Source organism: Copadichromis virginalis, linkage group LG18 (assembly GCF_057382275.1).
Source record: "Copadichromis virginalis isolate Kocher_CV1m ecotype Utaka linkage group LG18, C_Virginalis_male_GT1.1, whole genome shotgun sequence".
NCBI classification, from domain to species: domain Eukaryota; kingdom Metazoa; phylum Chordata; class Actinopteri; order Cichliformes; family Cichlidae; genus Copadichromis; species Copadichromis virginalis.
Genome location: NC_140635.1, coordinates 13,234,631 through 13,250,285, shown reverse-complemented (window position 1 = coordinate 13,250,285; position 15,655 = coordinate 13,234,631). Strand labels below are relative to the sequence as shown.

The 15,655-nt window shown below is 40.5% G+C and overlaps 1 protein-coding gene across 11 annotated transcripts in view; it reads right to left on the bottom strand.

Annotated features, from left to right (window-relative positions):
* The window catches only part of LOC146687412 (receptor-type tyrosine-protein phosphatase F), a 158,067-nt gene that overhangs the window by 80,956 nt on the left and 61,456 nt on the right, over positions 1–15,655 (bottom strand). For all 11 annotated transcript variants that reach the window (XM_085438509.1, XM_085438510.1, XM_085438511.1 and 8 more), the window contains exons 3-4: positions 8,432–8,577; positions 7,508–7,649 (exon numbers count right to left, since the gene is read on the bottom strand). In XM_085438509.1, coding sequence (XP_085294635.1) covers positions 7,508–7,649; positions 8,432–8,577 — 288 coding nt within the window. The remainder of the gene's footprint in view (positions 1–7,507; positions 7,650–8,431; positions 8,578–15,655) is intronic.

Genomic DNA, 15,655 nt, shown 5'->3' with positions numbered 1-15,655 from the left:
GCTTTCTATGCTGAAGAAAGTGGTGGGAAGCAGACAAACGCTGTAATGAAGCAGGTAACTTTTAAAGACCAGGTGAAATTCACTTAACTGCACAACAAAAACCCCCACACAAAAATGGTGCAAAAACAACAGCGTTTTGGTAGTAATAAATGCCTGACTTGTCTGGTTCTCCATGCTATCCTCTGCCACCTTTCTCTCTCTCTATCCCCTAGGGGCATAGACAAGATCAGTAATGATGGTGCAGACATACCAGACACTGCAGATACAGCTTGCCAAAAGCACAGAGCAATTGATGGACAAGTACAGATGATTAAAGGCTGCCTCAAAGCAAAAATGACTCCATCCAGATGTCTTGCATGTAACATAAAATATTGAGTCCAGCATCAAATAAATTTCATGGAATAGAGCGATTAATCAATGTCGATTTAATTGGTACATCCAATGTATATACAACAAGACTGAAGATAATGACTTTTTTGGGGCGGGATTTTTAGAAATCTGCAATGATTGATCACACAAACAGATGGTAATTCCTAAAGTTTTTCACTTGCACACCTATAAATTCGTGCCAGTTCATCATCTGTATACTTGCACACAGGACAGACAAAGCTGGCTAAGGAAAATGGGAATGTGGTAGTAGATGTGTCGGTTTTCTTAATTTTCTTCCTAAACAACAAGCAGCATAAACATGTTTTAACTCTAAAAATCGACTTGTCCTACTTATAATCTCCAAGTCCTTGGAAGCAAGGGTGCAAGGATGCAGATTGGGTGGCCAGGAGAGTGACTCCACCCCACCATATTGTGCAAGTCCTTGGGAGAAGCATGCATAGACAGATGCAGTTTGTTTCTGTCAGACTGGATATGATCTATGATGCTGGGCCTCCAGCCAGCAGATGGTAGGAGAAATTAAATCTGTGATACAGACTGTCACAGTGGACCACAAGAATACATCGGACGTATGTGTGTGTGTTGAGTGTGTGTGCATGTATGCATGGGTAGGTGACAATGGGAGACACCTGTAGATCAGTGTGAGTGGGAGCATGTCCCTGGACGGTTTTGTGAGCATGCAGGTCTGTGCTACTGTCTTTTTTCGTCCTATGGTATGCAATATTAAATATGAACTGACTACTGATCCTGTTGAACAAGGCAGGTAGATAACGCTTTAAATGGTAGGAGAAACCCACCAGTAATGAAAAAAAAGAGAATCGCAGAGAGTGGAGAAGTAATTTGGGAAATAGCAGTTACACAAAACTGCTTTATTTTGGTCATTGTGGGTGATCTGAATAGCGAAGGAAAGGAAAGTATTAAGTTGTTGGAGGAGCAGGGTTTGGTATTAAAATCATTCCGATATAGCTTCTGTATGTATTTATCTTGCCCGGGAAGAGGCGCAATGAGATTTCTATGCTGTTTATCCAGTCAGGTTTGTTGTCCGCACTTGCCTGGCTCCTGAGATATTTATTACTGGCATTGTGTCGCAGTCATTTTCTGCCTCTGCACAAGAGACTATAATGCATGGCAAGCAAATAAAGCTCTTTCTAACCAGTGAGTCCGTAATTTGTTTACTGCCACCAAATACAGAAGCACTAAATGCAGTCAACGCAGTAAACCTGGGACACTGTACTGAATTATACTTTCTAAACTCTGTGTGCAAAAAACAGATGAGTTTTCAACACCGCTGTATAATTATGGTCTCCTTTCTCCATCTTAAGCTTAGAGAGGCATAAAATTGACTCAAAGGGCAAAACTCTATTAATATTAAACAGAACTACATGACTCCAAAGTTTGATGTTTGGCATGTTTTCATCAAGGAAGGAACTACTATTTTCTTTATCAACTACAGAAACTCCAAGTCCTTGCATATTACTCGCTTGACCTTTCCAAAAATTACATTTTTTCTCGATATTGCATGTTCAGAAATGAGTTACCAGGGAACTTCAAAAAACTTGTGGTTTGAAAGGGACCCTTTCTAATTCACACTCTGACAGTGGAAGATTCTGGTAATGACAGGGCTTTTGATATGGTACCATTTAATAAGGTTCCTCCTTTCCTTTAAGACCTGTCTGCTCTCTCCCAAAGGACAGGAAAATGTTCTCCAGCACAGCACAGAAAAAAAAAAAAGCAACAGGATCCATCTTCAGTTTCAGCTCATGCGGTCATGGGAAGAACTACAGATATCAGTTTGGCATTTTAGTTTGTTTTAGGGTTTTTATGCTGGAGAGGTTTTGCTTAAACTACCTAATGCCAGGGAAACTCATTGTTAGTGAGTCAAAGCAGAAAGGCATTATTCTCAACTTACTTTGGTTTGATACAGTTTTTGATTAATACAAATAACTACAAACAGTTTTCTTCATGCTTAAAAATGAATTACTGTGTTAATACAGAGAAACTGTCTGCACTTCTATATGCCATAAAAGGAAACAAAAGGCAGCATTAGGATCTATGGACTCTTATTTCACTGTGATAACTGATCTCTAATTAAATGTTACTGTAAAATCTCTGAGCTAAGAATCTTTAGACTGATAATGAGACCACTGCTGTAGGCCTTTCCCAGAACTTGGCAATTTTGCACTTCCCTGGTAGCTATTGGAAACCAATTAAAGTAAAGCACTTTTAAGGCTTTTGCTCAAGGCGATTTGATCAAAATTTGGTGTTGATTTTGGACAAATCTTGTCGACATGCAGTTGCGAAGACTCCATCAACTGGACCACAGAGACAAATTTGTTTTTAATAAATTTTGTCATGACGTGATTCTGACACCGCCTTAGTCCTTTCTTGATCTGAGTCGTTGCATTTTAAATTTCATTTAATGTTAGCGGTGATAAATATGGATTATTGCCTTGACATGGAGAAGTGGCATTTAAGACTGATGTTGTCAGCCGAGATGTCTTTTCCGGACGGCAGTAGTTTATTTCATACATCACAGAGACAAGCACCATTTACCTGGACATTTACTGAGGCAGTTCAATTCAAGGGAGGGGGGGAGGTGGCGCTCAAGGTCAGACCATTGGCATCGTTACCCATGTAATGAGTCATTGTTCTTCTTGGTCATCTACTACCTCACTACAACTTCAATTTGCCACCACACTGTCCACGGCAGTGACGCAGAGCAGGCAGCGAGACAGAAGTGGGTAGGCACAGAAAAACCATTATGAATGCAAACAGATGAAGGAAATATAAATAAATAAGAGTTTGAGAGAAAAGAGGAATGAAAGGCTGAAACAGTATTTCTCAATCACAGCTCTGCTAGCAATGTCTGCATCATCATTTAGCCACATAGGTCGGAGCTGCAGACAGGCAACCAATTCTCTCTCTCCCCCACACACACGTGTACCCATAAAAATGACATTTTAGATGTAAGGCAATTGTTCAAAACACTGCAGTTAAAAAAAGAAGACTTGTAGTAAAAGATCCTCACAAGCTGACTTATGAAAGTCTGGCAGTTTTGTACTTATTATTACGCACCCGTGTGTGTGTTTGTCTCTTGCACACACAAAATGAAGAATGGCTAAGCTGACTTTGGGCCCGTATGTAAGTCTCAGTGGTGTGACCCCTCAAGCAGGGGCGTGAGAACTGCGACGAACAAAGAGCTGGGCTGTTACAGCGTGACAGAATTACAGAGCGACTCGAGACTCATGACTGCAAAAGTGCTAAAGCCCGACTTGGCTAGCGTGAAAACGTGCCTTTGCAACTCCCCGCAGGTGAGTATCCGATTACATAACATCTGTACGTAGGTCTCCAACAACAAGTCAGACATAAAGTGAAATAACTCTCATGAAGTCTTGATTTTTTTATACAAAGTTGAGTAACTCAACCACAGAGTCACAATAAGTGACTGCCAGTGAGGTCAAGCCTAAATAAAGTGTAAGGCAATGACTTATCAGGCCATTTTTTAAAGAGCCCGAGTCCTTCTGTTACCAGTGCTCCACGTCTTGACCAAGTTTCTTTGCATTTTGCTTGATAGTTTCTGTTAAATCTTGCCCACAAACAGCAAGACTAACAGAAGGTACTGCTCACCTACTTCCACAGTCACATTGTTAAGTTTTTCTACTCAAAAAAAAAAAGAAGAAAATACAAGCAAGAAAAAAATAAAAAAAATCCTTCAAGGAACTTGTTGAAGTATCATGTGGTGCCACAGGACACTGTTACTACTGACACAAAATAAACACGAACCCCAAAAAACACCCTAAAAATCACAGCAAGTGATCCAGACAATAATGAACTGCTGAACCTAGGTGCACACAGCATGGTGTTCCTCTGCCAACACAGAAAGCAGGTGTAAAGCTGCTCTGGCATGACTGTCATAATCCATATTTTGCACGACTGGCATAACAAAATAAAGAGCCAGTATATGAAATAATCGTAATTAATGCTCGACCTTCCTTTGCTCTGCTAAAACCTATAATCCAGATCGACTTATAGCTATAATGACTTCACCGTTCTCGCTGCGTCTCTGAATGGGGGTGCTCACAGCACTACGGCAGCTTCGTGGGGATGCAAAGTCACAAGCACTTGAATTCATGTGGAGAGTGTGAGCTTCCTCGTAGTGGAAAAAAGCAAAAACAGGACTGTTTTGCTTATGAAGACATTCTTTCGACCGTGGTTTCTTTTTCCAGTGAGGACAGACAAACCCGACATGTTTGCAACAGCACATTTACCGAGTAGCTCTGCTGGTTTTGTGCCTTGCTCAACGACACCACAAAGATTTCTGGCTACAGACGCCTTCACTGTTTCTTTCCCCAGACTTTATGATTTGTTCTCGATGTGAAAAGGCTATGTATATTCTGATGTGACACCCACGTTTCAAACCTTCAGGCTACTCCTGGCCCATTAAAAGCGAGGGTCATTAGTCTCCATCTGTTTGGTGCTGCCCCAGTGTTTTCTTGTGCTGCTGATATGAACTTGATATATCACTAGGCTACAAACAATAGTCTAAAAATAGAGTGGAGCTGACGTCATTGCTCTGTAAGGGAATGCGTGTTTGTTCTGAGTGTGTGTTTGACAGTGAATATCTGTGCATGTGTGTTTGTATGAACAGTCAGCTCATCGTAAGGCTTCAGGCGGAGTCGAGTTCTTTATTTAAACACGATGCGTGGTTCTGGTCTTTGACAGGTTTTGTGAGAAAGTGTAGAGAACAACTTTTACGAGATGGCTTGTTCACAAATCAATCATGCTAAACATCAGTGGTGACTAGATGGCATCCAATAAATTGTTTAACTAATAAATACAATAATTCTAACAATGTTACTATTTTGTTTTTTTTATTGAGAATGGACAGAAAAGTTCAAAAACAATATTACATCACTGTTATTTACACTTGAACAGCTGTTCTCGTACGTTTGGTTGCTCAGCTCCAACACAAACAAACCAACTCGTGATAGTCCTGCTGGAGTACACGCTCCAAAATAAAAAAGGTATTTGTGTCTGCGCTGACAAAGACTTCTTTACTTTGGCTGTCTGCCATCTCACCTTGGACAGGTAAGTAGATGGGGCTTGCATCAGTCTGTACACCGACAGGACCTGTTGTTATGAGCCTGTATTGTTTTGCTTTGTGCAACTAAAACAATGAGCCAAAACTGGTCCAACCATGCAGAGAGGTGACAACTCAGGTATTGCTATTTCACTGATATGATGACTATAGCACTGCCAAACACTTTCCCTCAGTTTAATATAACAACATATATTAATGCATGTACACATAAGTATAAATTGTCAATTTCAAAAACTGAGGAGTGTATAAAATACATGTTTCATTTCATTGTGAAAAATAGCAGTAATTAGAAAAATACTTGGCAACTGACTGGATCTGAATTACAAAAGAACCTAAAGTGGTGAAGAGGAAAAAGAATATGCAGTTTGAGTCTATAAAAGCTACCAAGCAGTCAGTCTAGTATGAAGTTAGCATGTCATTAGACAATGCTTGCCATCCTTGTAACAAAAAATAGCAGTTGAGAGGAATTAAAAAAAAAAAAAAAAACAACAACAACTTGGCAGGTGATCAGACGAAATATCTATATTTTCACAACTGAAACACCTCAGCTGTGACTGTTGGCCATTACATTTTTATAGGACAATGTGTGGTTTGGCTTCACGTTCACAGCTTGAAGCCTGGCACAATATATTCCCTCTTGATTATGATATTGCCAGTCTCACGAGTATCAAGTTCCCTCACAAGGTAACACGGTCATAGTTTAAGGTCTGGCCACTACTCCATGGTGAAAATGTGTGCAGTAAATATGTATCAGTACAGCCTAATAGATAAAAGCATCAAATGGCATGAACCACAGATGAAAGAAAGAAGACAGATAGAAGATGCTTTCATGTAAAGTAAGTCTGCTGGTATAAACAGCTGCTCACTGTCGAGTAAGATCATTTTCCGTATTTCACTGAGTGAGGGACTCCAAACTTGCCCCGTACACAAAGACTATGATTAAGCTAATCTCATTCATATGAGTTTTATGTCATATTGCCCGCATAAACCTATTTGTTTATGAAACAGCATTCTTCGTGATATAGTGCAAAAGAGGGGTAAAAAGAAAACCTTTCTTTGTACTGAAGAAAAGCCCCTACGGGAAGATTATGCAAGCCCAACCGATGATATCACCAAATCAGCGTGGACAGAGAAAAAAAAGGAAGGGTGGGTGTAAGGAAGATGGGATTCAAACTGGGGATGGAAAGGCTGATTTTGAATGAGAGGGGATCTGCTTTAATGCCGGTGTAATGGCTATAGACGGCCTTAATCCTCCCTCTGGCTAGCTCTGGAGCTTTTTCGTTTCCTTTAAAGTTTGTAATGAAATCTACTCCTGTGGTGACTAGCTGCCACATGACAAAATTACAATCAATTAAAGAAGAAATTCGCACCTCTAGGCCCATATACTTTGCACATACACATACATTAACTCTATAGGCAAAAAAAGGAAAAGGAGGTCCATGAAGGTCAAACTAGCCTGCGGGCACTGAGGGTGCTTGTACATGTAGAAACCACTCAAACATCCAAACATTATTTATATGCCTATAAAGAATTTTTTCTTGAAGTTATGTGGACTGGCAGAGAATTATTGATTTATAAACGTTTATATAAGCCATACATGTTAGCATCAGGCAGTATTTACAGCTGCTTTTTTAGATGATTGTGGCTTTGTTTTTAAAAAGTACTCAAATCCAAGTGACCAGCTGAAAGATCTCGCGTTATACCCAAAAACTGTATAAAATTGTCAAAATATATAAAAACATAAGCTAAAGATTGCAGCTCACACATTTGCTGAGCCACTAGCTTATTTAAAAAAATGTTTAACCTTGCAAATTAAGATACTGCTGTTCCTCCTTGGCAAGGGCAATACCAGGAATTTCACCAATTTCATATGTATGAATTATTAAAGCAAACACTCCTATTTCCTTATATATTGACATAAAGGATTTGAAAACCACAAGCAGCAGGAAAAAAAAGGACCACAGTGAAAGCAAGTGTGGAGAGAGAAACCAAGTGGAAAAAGCAGGAGACTTATCTTACCTTCAAGCACTGTAAGCTTGGCACTGGTGTTGATCTCGCCGGCGCTGTTAGTGGCCGTGCACTCGTAAATGGCTTCGTCTCTGTGCGTGCGCAGAGGTTGGATCCGCAGTACGGAGCCCGAACCGTCGTCAAATTCGATCACCTGAAAAAACCCCACAGGAAAGTAAAGATGCAGGAACTCCATTTTTAGTGGCCTTGATATTACACTACCTTTATTATGCGATATAAACAACATACATTCCTACATGCAGATTACTTGATTTTTTCTAATGTGGGAGGTGAAGCATTTTTTATTTGTCATTGGTGCTCTTTTACTAGTTTCTATGTATCCCTTCAATCCCCCCTTAATCAAAAGGAAAAATCAGCTGAGGTCACGTCTAAAAACACTGACACAGAACAGAAGAAGTACAAACCAATAGCTCCTCAGGTACCAACAGTTATGTAATGTCACAGAGGTAGGAGTGGCCAGAAATGGCGAGAACCCCCAGCTAAAGTATCCCCTCATCTTCAAAGGGGAGCACAAGTGGGAGGGGAAATACATCACATACGTTACAGTGGTGCGTGCCCAGAGATGGTGTAGCCGGGGGACACGGGGGAAAGGATGAGCGTGTGAAAAAACAAACAGAGATGAAACAGACTACATAAATCAAGATGGAGGGAGATTAAAGAGAAAGGAAGATTGTCTAGGTTCCCTTGGAGAACTGAAGAGTCGGTGTGATGCTCAATAACAGGGGCAAGCCATTGTGCGTCCTGTGTGAATGTGTCATTTGTGTGAATGCTGCCAGTCCGCACGCATGTGTGGATGCGTCTGGTCTCAATGAGAGGTTATAAAAGCAGTCTAACGTGCTGTGTTTGCTCCTGCCTGCATTATGTTTGTACATGCAAAGGTGCTCAGAGATGTGAAAGTCACGCATGAGTGCCCACCTCGAAGCGCTGGGAGCTGACTTTCTTGCCTTTCTTCATCCAGGTGATTCTTGGTTTCGGCTCCCCTGTGGCTTGGCACACAAACGATGCAACTCCGCCCGAGATGCCCGTCTGATCCTCAGGGGATTTGACGAAACTTGGCAAGCCTGAGGAAGACGAGGTGAAAGGGATAGAGTAAGGAAAATAAGTTATTGACAGGGAAAGAGGCTGAGACTAAAGGGAGAACTTATCTATCGGTGTCACTTTTCTCCACACAAAGGCAACCCTGAGAAAACCCACACAGGCATTGTTGCTGTGCACACCTGCAGCTCAGTCATGAGAGACACGTCTAGTCTTTGTGTGCTTGTCACTGTATCATGTTCTTACCTTTAACCTGACACATGGTTTAAAACACGACGAAGTTTCTCACTAGAAAAAAATACACTTCTGTTAATTGGGCTGTTTAGCTATCAAATAGTTGGCATATCCCAAAATTGGAGAGTGCCAGCTATGATTTGATACTGTACTGCCGTGGAGAACACCTCCAACTGTGATTTCTCCCATTTGCCTTTAGGGTTCTACAGGGCAACACACTCAGCACCATTGTACATACGACAATGGAGTGTTTCAACAGCCTGTCAAGGCTGACGTGATGCTACAATGTGCATACCTTAGCTCTACGTAACAACTGCAATGCTTTATGCTTTATCTACAGCCTCAGATGTGCATAATCTTGTCTTCGGACCATGACACAATGTCCCTATTGCAGCTCTGTCAGCTCGTGTTTCATCTCCAGAGTCATTAAAAAGGGAGGTAGGGAACACCTAGACCACAGATGAGCAGACTGCCCCATGGAGACATGCACAAGGGGGTAAATCATTATGCCGTGTACACACAGGAGACGCCAGCTTCCCATTTCTGAGTACACGCTGGGGAGAAATCCAGCAATGGCTTCCACCACTGTTTCTTGTTATAGCATAACATTTGTATTTTTTTTGGAAAAGAAGCATGTGGGGAGGTTCACTATCTGGTTAGCACAACGCTGTAATTTTTTCAGAAAAAGAAGCTCCACCTGCTACATCATCACATTCTGCACTCACTTGGCTAAAGAGAGAGAGACAGAGGTGGTGTTGGCTGTCCTTGCTTGAGGACATATCCACAGAGGTGCTTCCTTCAATGCAATGCAGCAGTTTTACAATAAAAGGACACGGCAAGCCTGCAGGCAGTTGCGTGTGCATGCATACATACCATATGTTACACATATTTAAATTCAACTGGTTGGAGGAAGAAAGGCACTACCACGGTGTGAAGCACCACAGAATAATTGATCGACATGCAGACGTCAATATTTTCTAGTGACCTTTGTGAAAATATGCAAATTCTATTGATTTGAGGTTATTTCTGCTAAAATATCTTCAAAATGAAATCTTTTGACATTAAAATTTCATGAAATTTAATATTAATTTCAAGTCTTGACATGATATCATGACTTTCTTAGTTTAAAATGAAATGAACAGCAAGCACATATTTATTCTTTCAAAGCTGAGACAACGTTGCCAGTACTTAGGATAAAAAATATAATATAACATAACAGCAGTGTAGGTCAAATAAAAGCTAAAAAACTCATAAGAGTGTGTTACGAAAGGTAAACGTGTTTGTCTCTTGTGATGATGTCATGTTGTTTAAATGCCATGTAACGGCACATAACGGTCATATAACTGTCTAAAAAATGTAACACCTTAAAAAAACCCAAACAAATCAAATGTACTACAGCACAGTAAAGTGTTAATGGGAAGTCAACCTGATGTTGATCTTGTCCCCAAACTCACCTGACATTTGAATTCGATTTTTGATATTTTTTTTTGTCCTGGTTATTTTCAGGAACAAGTTTTAGAAAACAGATTCAGCAACTGCGAAAGCACAATAATCTATAGCATCAGAATGTGGCTGTGACACACATGCATGTGGCGGCAAGACACCTGAGTTAACAAGTCCACCCTGATAAGCATTAAGAGTGTATGCCTGAGCATGCCTGAGCCTGCGCTTGGCTGGTGCGTTGGAATGCTCAAACCCTGATTATCAGCAATCAGTCTTAGAAGAGTTGCTGCCAACATCTGTCTGTTGCAGCAGCATTCAGACTGATGTCAGGGTTTTCACTTTGTTGCACGGATGAAGGATCAGACAGTATTAAAATAGTTCAGCGCACATGATTCAAATTAAAGGACATAAGCTTGTGTATTGCCACACTCATTTAAGTTAGAAACTGCTGGATCTTAGAAATCTTTAGGATTTTAAGGATAAACAGAAAAACAGTGGAAACTGGACTCATGGAGCTTTTCCCGTATTAATCCTCTTAAACAAGCTTCCCCTGAATTTCGATAGTTGACCTGTGACTCACGGGCTAAACTGTGGCAAATTCAGAGCTCTCATCGTTAATCCAGATCTCACCGAGCATCAATCACAAAATCACAAGTCACTGCGGTGACCCTGAACCACAGACTTATACATGGGGTTAATGGTGGTCCTACCACACTCCACTGAAAGGACAGAGGCATTTACTTTTGAACTGCGAGAGTTGGTGTTCCTCTGTCAGCACAGCCACCACTGAAGGGTGATATCAAACTGTTGGGTTTGTCAGTTCTTTTCTTAGACAGACAAAATCCAGACTCAACCTTTTTTCTTTGCCTGTGTCCCATTTTCCTGGCTGTCAGACAGTTGTCACATGAAAACAATGGCAGGGACGAGGTGGAAAACACATAAGCCTACCAATGCAAATCTTTCTCTCAGCCACTGACTATGAGTTTTGGGCTGCACTCTCTTTATGCTTTGATACAATACATTCAAAACTCATATCTTGACATGCGCTCTTCTCTCTGGCAATGTGTGGAAAGTGCTGCCATAACTGTCAGGCATAGTGCTTTGCTGCAAGCTGCCAGAATCGTAGGGTTGGGGTTACTGGCTCACGAGTATTGCTTATTTACCAGAATTTGGCCATAATAGAACAATGCTTTAATTAGTATCACTAAACTGGGTTATCAAAATCAAAATCACTCAAATGACTGTTTTAATTACCAAATAAATAAACCAGAAAGATCCTACATGCAAAACAGTGCTGCTGTACACAAACAGCAGCCTGGTTGGTGGAACTGAAAAAAATGTTACTAGAGCAAAAAGCCTTTCATGTTAGAACTAATGAATGGAATAAATGAATTAATCAAAGCTCAAAACAATACATGCAAGTGAAAAACACTCAGTTTTGGACTAATAGGTGTTTCTGGTGTACCCCCACAAATACAGAAAGGCATTAACCTCATTATCAAACAAATTGAAGGGTTATTAGGGAAACAAATGCTAGGCCTTTTTGTTCAAAAACGTCATATAAAGTGCCAGCTTAAACAAGTAACAATATTTAGCATTTATGATTAGTGTGGTGATTGAGTGTAAGGTGCATTTTTCTGCACTACTAATGTGAAATTTAAATATGACCTCGGGCGCGGGGTATTGACAAATCTCTATAGATCCTGCTTTTAGAAAACACCAAAGGAGCCTAAAGGCTATGTATGGAGGGGGGATTAAAAAGCTTCTCTCATTTAACCCAAAGCCTGCAGCAGCATTTGTGAGGTCTGAGGTCATTAGACAGATAAAAGGTATTGGGGTTTCTGAACTGCAGGAGGGCAACAGATCTGGGTTTGTCCTGGCTCAGAAATAATCTCAGTGACATATCAGTCAGTATGCACAGTAAAAGCAATGAGCTGTGCTTTGTGTCTCATGCTTGAGCTTATAAAACTGAAAGACTGTTACAACCTTCATTCATTTACTAGTGATATTTTCTTTTGTTGACTCTGGCTAACACCTTTTGTATGCATCATACTTTCCTAAGCAGCCATTCAGTTTGCCTTTTTCCTAGTCGGGGGCCTCAGAGCAATGCTGGTAATAAAAGCAGAGACAGCGGGGAGAGTTGCGTAAATGGCACTTGTGTGGCTAACAATTAGTCTATTCCCAAGCTTGCCAGAGTGCCCAATGAGAGCTACTCAGTAGTGTAGAGTATCAGGGATCGATACGCACATGGCACAGTGAAAACCATTAATTCTTATTAATAATGGATTAGCAAGTTATCATTTTCATGAGGCAACACTTAGTGTAAATTTGTCTGATGGCATCAGCACTGGTTGTTTTAATGGAACACTTCCATTAAGGCCTTTTCAGCCCATTAGCAGCCAACTTGTTTGCAATTAATGCCATATAAAGCTGCCTCCCCTGCAAGTTATTTACCCCGATAAAGTCAACTGCACTTCAGGCTGTTTGTTTAAACCAATAAACATCATGTGTGCTATCTGCACTATGGTTTTTACAGCTGAATGCCAAGCATTGTGTTGTACATAGCACATTTTACAATTATCGGGGAAGAGCCATAGGAGTGGAAGTATGACGAAGCTTTACTATCGGGGCTTTTAAAAGCCTTAAACATCGATATAAGGAGACAGAAGTGCAACCGTCTCTGTGCAAACAGTGCAGCAGTTCAACAGCTATTTAATTTCATGCAGTGTAAATTACGGCTGCAGCTCATATTTTTCATCAATTAATCTGCATTATTTCTTCTTTTTTATCATTAGAAAATGTCAAAATGCCTATTCTAGTCCCACAACCAAATGCTGCAGTTAATATGGTGAACAGTGCAAAACCCAAATACATAGTTTTAACTACTATTACTACATGATATTTCATGCAAAACACAGAAAAGCATGAAATCTTCAAATTTAAGGAGCAGAAACCAATAAAAGCTTTGACCTTTTTTCCTACCAAACAAAGAAACAAACATAATATATTATATGGACCGGTTCTTCCTATGTTCTACTTTACATGATTTATACAACATGCCTCACCCACGTATCTAACGGTCGCAGTCTGAAGAAATAAATCAGAGATCAACTTGTGGTTCATGCAGACTGGAGCGGCCAAGGATCGAACCACCAACCATCTGATTAGCAGATCATTTGCTACTAACTACAGCCACCGCCGTAATCTCAAAACTGTAACCAATTTATTTTTGCCTGTAAGTTCACTGTCTAGTATTGTCACCTTACTTGGTTTCCGACCCAAGAAACGCTTTTGTGGATGGTGCACTATCATCTCCAGCTCATTAATAGTCAGTTCACGCTGCAGTCCCTTATGATAACACAGACACCAAAGGAACTTACTTTCTTAGAATGGTAGCATAGTGGCTGAAGATTGATGGAGCTTTATATGTGTTATCAGAACGTAAGTGAAATCTCAAGAGTAATGCGATTCATCACGACCGAGATACTGTACTTAAGACAAAATGTCAAAACCTATAGCAGAGACAAGAGAAAAGAAAAACATCAAACTTTCAGGGCCCCCCTGGACCACGAAGACAGGCTTTCTATCAGGCCTTCCAGCTTTCCCTGAATTATTCAAGGCAGTGGAGAAGAAAAAGAACTCTAAGTGCAATTATCCTTCATTCCTTTCTTCCCAGTGTAAGCAACATTAATGTAATAGCTTTCATCTTCTCGGGCCGATTAGGAACGAGGGAGGTATCTCTCAACCCTGTGCATCTCTTCTTGACTGTCAGTCAAATTATGACATTTGAAGAAAAAAAAAAAAACCAACAACCATGTGCTGTGGTGACTTCTGCTTCGAGTGGGCATTTATAGGAACTGTTTAAAAAATATGGAAGGATAAATGTTTCATTGTGTACTTTTTGATGGTGAGAATGTGGGTGTTCCTGATATCACACGATTGGGAGTCTGAGGTGTTTTATTACCTGTGGCATTTAAACTGGCGCCTAACCTAGATCTAGTCAAAGATGATTCACTACCTGCAACTTCTTTCAACCCACATGAGTCCTTAAGGTAAAGATTTCACAGAGATTAGATAAAGGCAGAAACTCCACTATGATTTCTTTGTTGCGCTCTCTGAAGATAAAACTATTTTTGTTGCAGATGCTGTTTTCCCTTTTTTTTTGAATTATCATTATGAAATGAGGGCAAACCATAATATGTATTTTACAGTTTCCCTTCCTCAGAGCTAACACTCATAATTGCTTGCTGGTGGGAGACTCATTACATTATTTTCTGAATATAACTGGCACAAAGTCTATCACATAATGTGAATGATGTAAATGTGAAATTCAAAAAAAATGGTCCCCATCTTCAGCGAGTACGTTTTCCATCTCGGTGCCACTATCCCACCTACTAGAAAAAACATGCTACAGTAAGGTGTCAAACTCCAAAGCTCATCTGCATAACCCTGGGGCAACATCAACTCACATGTTTGTTTAGTTCGCTTGCTGAAATGTTCTCATTTGCACTGTCACTTAAGTGTCTTTCCCCTCTTTTTGAAACCAAGAAGGATAACTCACTGTTGCATTTGAAGGCATGTGTGGGTGGTAACCTGGGGATACTCTGTAAAACAAAATATGAAGCTGGAGAAGGACATTCTGAAACCACTGTGAATATATAATAAAGCATATTGAAATCCAAAGTTTCTACCAGCACAACGTGCAACTCATTGACTGTTGGGGGGCTTTGTTAATGCTGCTAGTTAAAGTCTATCCATGGCTCGGAGCCTGACATTAATAGAATAGTGTGCAGAAGATGTTAAGTGTGTTAAGCGATCCCGGGAGACGGTGTGTTTGGGGCTCAGCTGCTGAGATGGCTCCTAGCTTCTTCAGAGATTCCATTTTGGGGTGAGCTCATCATCCATCACCGCACACCCCCTTGCGACCCAACTAACCTCATTAATTTGCCTCCCCTAGATTAGCCTTCCCTCTGAGACCACAAGAGCCCCAACCATTGTTTCCGTCTTCACACCCACATGGCCTGGAGGTCTTAAGTAATTCAACTCTCCACTAATCAAAATTGAGGGGGAAATTAAATTATGTTACAGGAGGAACATAAAACACAACAACATGTGGTTTTAAACGGGCGTGCATGTTCTCTGGTGCCCCCCTTATGATTTATAGTCTTAGGTGATCATTTGCAAACAAAATATATCCCACTTGACATATATTCAGGCCATTAGGGTTGAGATAAATGCCTGTAAGCGCAGGACACTCTGAAAGCAAACAATACGTAGGTGTGCGCCTCTAAGTTGTCTAATTGTGTCTAATTTAGAGCCAGCTACCATGAATTTCAATTTAACACGTAAAAGGCCTGTAAGAACTACTGTGGTACATTAAGGGAACTAATGTTTCTTTTGGCAATAAGAATATGACGATGATCAGAG